This window comes from Galleria mellonella, unplaced genomic scaffold (assembly GCF_026898425.1).
Source record: "Galleria mellonella isolate WM207_F2 unplaced genomic scaffold, CSIRO_AGI_GalMel_v1 utg172, whole genome shotgun sequence".
Lineage (NCBI taxonomy): Eukaryota > Metazoa > Arthropoda > Insecta > Lepidoptera > Pyralidae > Galleria > Galleria mellonella.
Window position 1 is genome coordinate 5308580 of NW_026442015.1, and position 6023 is coordinate 5314602.

General features: G+C 34.7%; 1 protein-coding gene across 2 annotated transcripts in view; it reads left to right on the forward strand.

Annotated features, from left to right (window-relative positions):
• The window catches only part of LOC113509321 (dynein axonemal intermediate chain 7), a 42029-nt gene extending 38751 nt beyond the window's left edge, over positions 1-3278 (forward strand). For both annotated transcript variants that reach the window (XM_052893077.1, XM_052893076.1), the window contains 3 exons: positions 934-1003; positions 2324-2425; positions 2932-3278. In XM_052893077.1, the coding sequence (XP_052749037.1) occupies positions 934-1003; positions 2324-2425; positions 2932-3069 (310 nt within the window). In that variant the 3' untranslated portion in view covers positions 3070-3278. The remainder of the gene's footprint in view (positions 1-933; positions 1004-2323; positions 2426-2931) is intronic.
• The last annotated feature ends 2745 nt before the right edge of the window (positions 3279-6023 follow it).

Below are 6023 nucleotides of genomic sequence, written 5' to 3' on the forward strand. Positions count from 1 at the left end.
TACTGGTAGTAGTAGTGGACAGCTAACGACTGATATGATGATATGGGATGGAGAAAGACATAGGCCACTATTTATTCCGGTGGTCAGTGAATATATCCCACTGACATGCACAAAGTCGCGGGTAAATGCTAGTCATTAATATTAACAAATGGAGAGAAATTTAATTTTTAAAAAACAATTGAATGCAGGAGAATATTTTCTGTCTGTAAATAGATCTTGCAAGTTTCAGAATAGTATTTTGAATAGACATTTTCATATATGTAAATTGTACGTTTTATTGTCTCTGTTTATGTGGTATGCTGAACCTTCGTCATCATGTCAGCCGTTAACTGTCCCCTGCTGGACACAGGCTTCCCCTTGTTGGGAGGTTTTGCCAGCAGCGCCACGCTTGACAGGCGGATTGGCCGCAGTCAGACTTTGGTAATAATGAGTATGATTTCGTAAGGGGTCACCAATCAAGAACCCTTCTTCCCCATCGATTGTCGGTTTTTCGTGCTATGTAATCAGCCCATTGCCTCAACCATCATGTTCCCTTAATCGCCTCTTACGATACTTACAGTAAAAGAAGAGATCACACGGCAATATGGCTGAATACGCTAATGGTAATGTGTGGTGGAATTCTCTTGAAGTCCCAATATATATAATAAATGCTTTACAACGCTATCGCTTGCCTTCGGCAAACCATTATAAGTAAATAACAATACGTATTTTTTTTAATGAATGATATTGCAATGGTAACCCCGCTTATGCTAACGGTATACGCTGGCGGGGCACCAGTGAGGGATGATAGGTGATAATGAAAAGGCAGGTCAGTTAGCCTATAGTGATGTATAAACCTGGAATTCAGCACGATGATTTCCAGGGGACTTCGACTCGACAAAGTATATTGCTAGCAATGCGCCTGGTAGTCTGCATTACTAACAATACTTATAGATGGAATGCCGCTGCTGGTTATCGGACTATCGTCATGCAAATACGAGAGGCAGTCGACAAGAAAAGAGAGGTGCGTTTGACATATCTAGTCTTTATATTTGTTTATTTAACTTTTTATTGCACCATAAACAAAAATATACAATGACAGTTGAACACTTCAAGTGAAATACAGTAACATAAATACAGATTAAAATATATACTTATATAAAGGTACAAAAATCGGTCTTATCGTTAGGGCAATCTCTTACAGACAACCTATAATAATGTATTCCTAAAAAATTTACTTCAATTGTGATAAAACCAGTTATTTCAGTTAATTACTGAACCGATTTTGATAAAAATTCTATAGAAGAATAATCTGTAATCCTGAATGATAAGTAATGTGTAATGTGAATAATTTTCCAAATCGATTTTCAACTAGGAAGTTGATTTGTTTTTTTTTTTATCTGAAATAGAGATTCATCATCGTCATCATTTGCTCATCATCATCAATACTGGACATAGGCCTCTCCCATAGACTGCCATAAAGAACGGTCCTAAACCAACTGCATTCACTGACTCTCTACAATGTATTTGAGGTCGTCACTCCATCTAGTGGAGGGTCACCGTACACTGCGTTTTCCCATACGGGATCACCAATTAAGAACCTTTCTTCCCCATTGATTGTCGGTTCTTCGAGTTATGTGATCAGCCCTTTACCACTTCAGCTTACTTATCCTTGAAAATACAAATTGATCTCACAGAAATTTTATCAAAATCGTTTCAAAAAAAGTAGTTTAGTTTTTAAATAAAAATAACTGATTTTACTACGATTAACCACTTAATGCGAGGGTTTTTTCTGTGAAATGCGATCAACTAACAGCTAGCACTGGTGCACGCACTAAATTCCCACAAGCATACAATAAATATACACTAAGCTCTATGAAATACAAACGGACGAGAAGGTATCCATAATATTTTAAAGTGGCGAGAGGTACTCGGGATAGCGCAAATCGGAACACATTTGATGCGCGAGAGGGTCTCGTTCGAGGTGGTTAACCCTTCTTTGCATGATTTTTTTTATTGGCGAAATAAATCAAAGTGATATAATTTATGTTTAAAATTAAAGGAAAAATGGTTAAAAAATAAATTTGACAGCTATGTTTTTTTTTTCTGCAATGGACATTAAAAAGTTATCCAGACACGATCAACTTAAAGTGAACTTGTTCTTTTATATAAGTTTTAGGCATTCAATGTTATAATGGAAATTTCTACCATTATGCAATATAAATAGTTAAATTAAATAAATAAATAAATTGTTAAATAGTTAAAGTCTATTTTTTTTGTGGAATACAATTGTATTTACTTTTTAATAATGTCAAATTATTAATATTATCTCCGTATGTTGCAGTCCAAATTCCAGCTGCTGTACGTAACACCACAAAGGGCCACCATACTCAAATGTAATGAGATGTCGCAGGAGTATAGTTCAGAACCAATGATGGGATTACAGGTGAAATATGTATATATTTTTATATTGTTTTATTCCTTTCATTAGCCGTGTGGTCCCGGCATAGAATAGGCCACCCCTTCCTTTCCCATGGGTGTCGTCTAACCGACTAATTGAGGACGAGGAATGGACAGAAGCGTCGCTCTTAAATCATCTCGAAAGCCTAACTGCGGTTGCCAATCCGCCTACCAACCGTGGCAACTACTGGCAAAACCCCTAAAAGGGAGGCTTTTCAGTTTAGCAGTGGACAGTTAAAGATTGATATGATGATATTTTAGGATAAAATAAATCATTATCATCAAGAGAACAGAGGCACTTCTATACCGTGTTATCATCCATTAAAAAAAATGTGAACTTCAGCGCGACGGTTCCGGGGGAACCACATGGAGGTCGGCCTGACTCGGTATATAGTTAGCAATGGTAAACCGCATAACTAGCAATCCCCTCCCCCCTTTCCTTTGCATTAAAATGAAACTGCCCAAGCTTTACCTGAAATATACATGTTTCAGTTCTACCCGGATCTATTCACACTCAACATGTCCTATGGTTCGGTGGACGCGCGCCGCGCCACCTTCAACATGAAGTATCGCCTCGTAGAGACAATCTTCGAGATGTTGCAAGAATTGAAATTGTCTAGTTATTCATAGTTTCAATGTAAACTTAGAAGACTTATGGCAACATTAAAATTGAGCCAATTTTTAAGTACAGTTGAACAATCCTATTATACTGTTAATAAAATAAATGAAAAAGTTTGTGACAATGGATTAATAGGTGTTCATTACTCTTTCATGCAAAAAATACTGAATCGATTTGAATGAAATTTGGCACACGGGTAGGGTATATCCTTAGATTATATAAATAGAGCATCGAGCATCAAGTTTCAAACGCTGGTCAACTTTTTATCAGATAATTGTCAAATTAGCTGACTCATTTTTTTATCATTGTTCTATATACTTATGCATATTATGTATCTCGACGTATTATTTAATAAATAAAATGAGTGTTTACGCATTAAAATGATGCAGAAATTATAAAACAAAAAATATATAAAAATTATAAAAAAAAAAGCTTAAAATACTCATCATGCAGTAAAATTAATGAGCTATCGTTAAAATTTTTAATATTGTTAGCAAAAAAAACTATTACAAAGCAAAATACGTATTAGATGCAAAATTTTTGTGATACATTTAAGTGCAACTTATTTTAATATTTAGTTCGCTAACAACGCAATTTCAAATAATCCGAAACATTGGGGCCGATACTGACGTGTCATTTCTTTATTTTTTAGCCTAATATATAATTTAATGATTACTTACAATAAAGATTTTGCTGTTATATCAATTTTTTTTTATTTTAAAGACAGGTTTAGAGAATTGGCACTTCAGAATTGACCGAATTGAATTCAGGATACGGCGTGAATTTACTGGGTACAGAGGAATAACACCTGAGTCCTCAGGAATGGCAACGCATGGGGGGTATCATGGGTGAAACAGTATATTCTGTTATGTCCATGGTACTGCTCATGTCTATAGGCGACGGTTACCACTTTCCATCAGGTGGGCTGTCAGCTTGTTTGCCATTCTAAGTTGTATAAAAAAAACTCATTAAAAGTTGTTCATTGGTTATCGAAAATTGTCGAAAATTTCGACGTTGCCATTGATACGCTACGTTGTGAAATATTTTTGTTTATATTTACTTTCCTTTATTCCCTTAATTAATTATGCAATTCTGTATTTATAAGTACAAAAATTTACGTCATAGACTGATAAGTTTTTATGGAAATCTGAGTTTCCCAAACCATCCGCTAGGGGCGCTGTTAAGTTTCCAAACAAAAAAAAATATTACTATCTAGGTACATAGGGGGGAAGGGATCGGTAATTACCAGTCCCATTGCTAGCAATATACCCTGTCAGGTCGACCTCCACGCGGTTCCCCCTGCATCTGAGTTAGTGTATTCATCACGATGAGCTGACTGACCTGCCCTTTTTCATTATTCACCTATCACTCCTCACTGGTGCCCCGCCAGCGTATACCGATAGCGCAAGCAGGGTTACCATTCCATTAATCATCCATTAAAGTAGGTACATAAAGTATCCTATGCATGAAGTTAGGATATACACCTACCTGTGTAGCAAAATTCAATCGAATCTGTTAGCTATTTACTTGATATTGAATAACAAACCAATGTTATCTTCCACGTTATGTAAATCTGTATTAAAATCACACGTCTCTCTTGTGTGTTTTCTATGGCGTTTCTTTCTCTTATTATATTCTATTTAGCACATGAAATGTTGAAATTTATTGTATTATATTTACCCTAGAGACTACAGTATGGAGGACTTAAAAAAAATGTATTAAGGTTTCTTCAGGTTCGGCAACGCGCACGTGACACCTCTAGTGTTGCAGGCGTCCATAGGCTACAGTGACCGTTTACCATCAGACGAACTGTATGCATGTTTGCCACCTTTATTATATAGAAAAAAAATTAATAACATGAAGTACGTAATTTTCGAGTCAGGAAATAATAAAAAAAAAACCATACACACTTTAGTAAAAACTTTGTTGAGTAAAAACAATGCTTGTATATATTTTAGGCGCCAAAATCAAACGAAAGTGTTACTATAAACAAATTCTATTTTTATTGATTAAAAAAAAACTAAAAACTACTAATAGTATAAAAAAAAGTAAACTGTCACTCCTTCGTCTATGAAACTTGAAATAAGGTGTTAAATTTACAAAAAAAATGTTTTATTAACAAATATGCCATCGCAATACAAAATGTATTAGGTGATGGGTTACTGTACATTTATCGAGGTTTTTACTGGTAAACTGGCAACATCTGAGTTTTTTTTTTACAACACAGAGGGCAAACGAGCATGCGGCTAACTTGATGGTAAGTGACTACCGTCACCCATGATCACCCACAACACCAGCGGCATTGCAGTTGTGCTGCCGGCCTTTTAAGTGGCTATTGTAAGTCATACATGTATTTAAATTTACCTGCATTCACGTTTACTCAATAACCTTTACTTTCAAAACTTGAGCTAATTTTTAACGATGTCTATATATAACAAATATTTTATAAAATTTCCGTCAATTGTGTCCACTCCATCAGCAATTCTTCTTCGGGGTAAGTACAACGCTTTGTCTCGCGAAACTTCCCAACGACATTACGACGACGTTATCGACAATTTTTTCGACAAAGATATATATATATTCTCGTTATATATATATATATATATATATATATATATATATATATATATATATATATATATATATATATATATATATATATATATATATATAGTCCATTACCTACCATTATATATCAGGTTGTCTTAAAAAGTTTGTCAGCAATCGTACTTATACAATTGTATCGTTGTGTTTGTAAATTGTCTTGCAGCAAATAAAGCCATTCATTCATTCATATATATATAATCAGTTCTGTATCGAAAAACTAACGAATAATTTCGGAAACTAAGATTTCCATACAAACTTATCGAGTAAACGGAACAAGATCGTTACGTAAGTCTTTATACAACTAGGCCAAAAATTTTAATATACACACAAATAAACTGAATGATTGTTTGCCTGTATC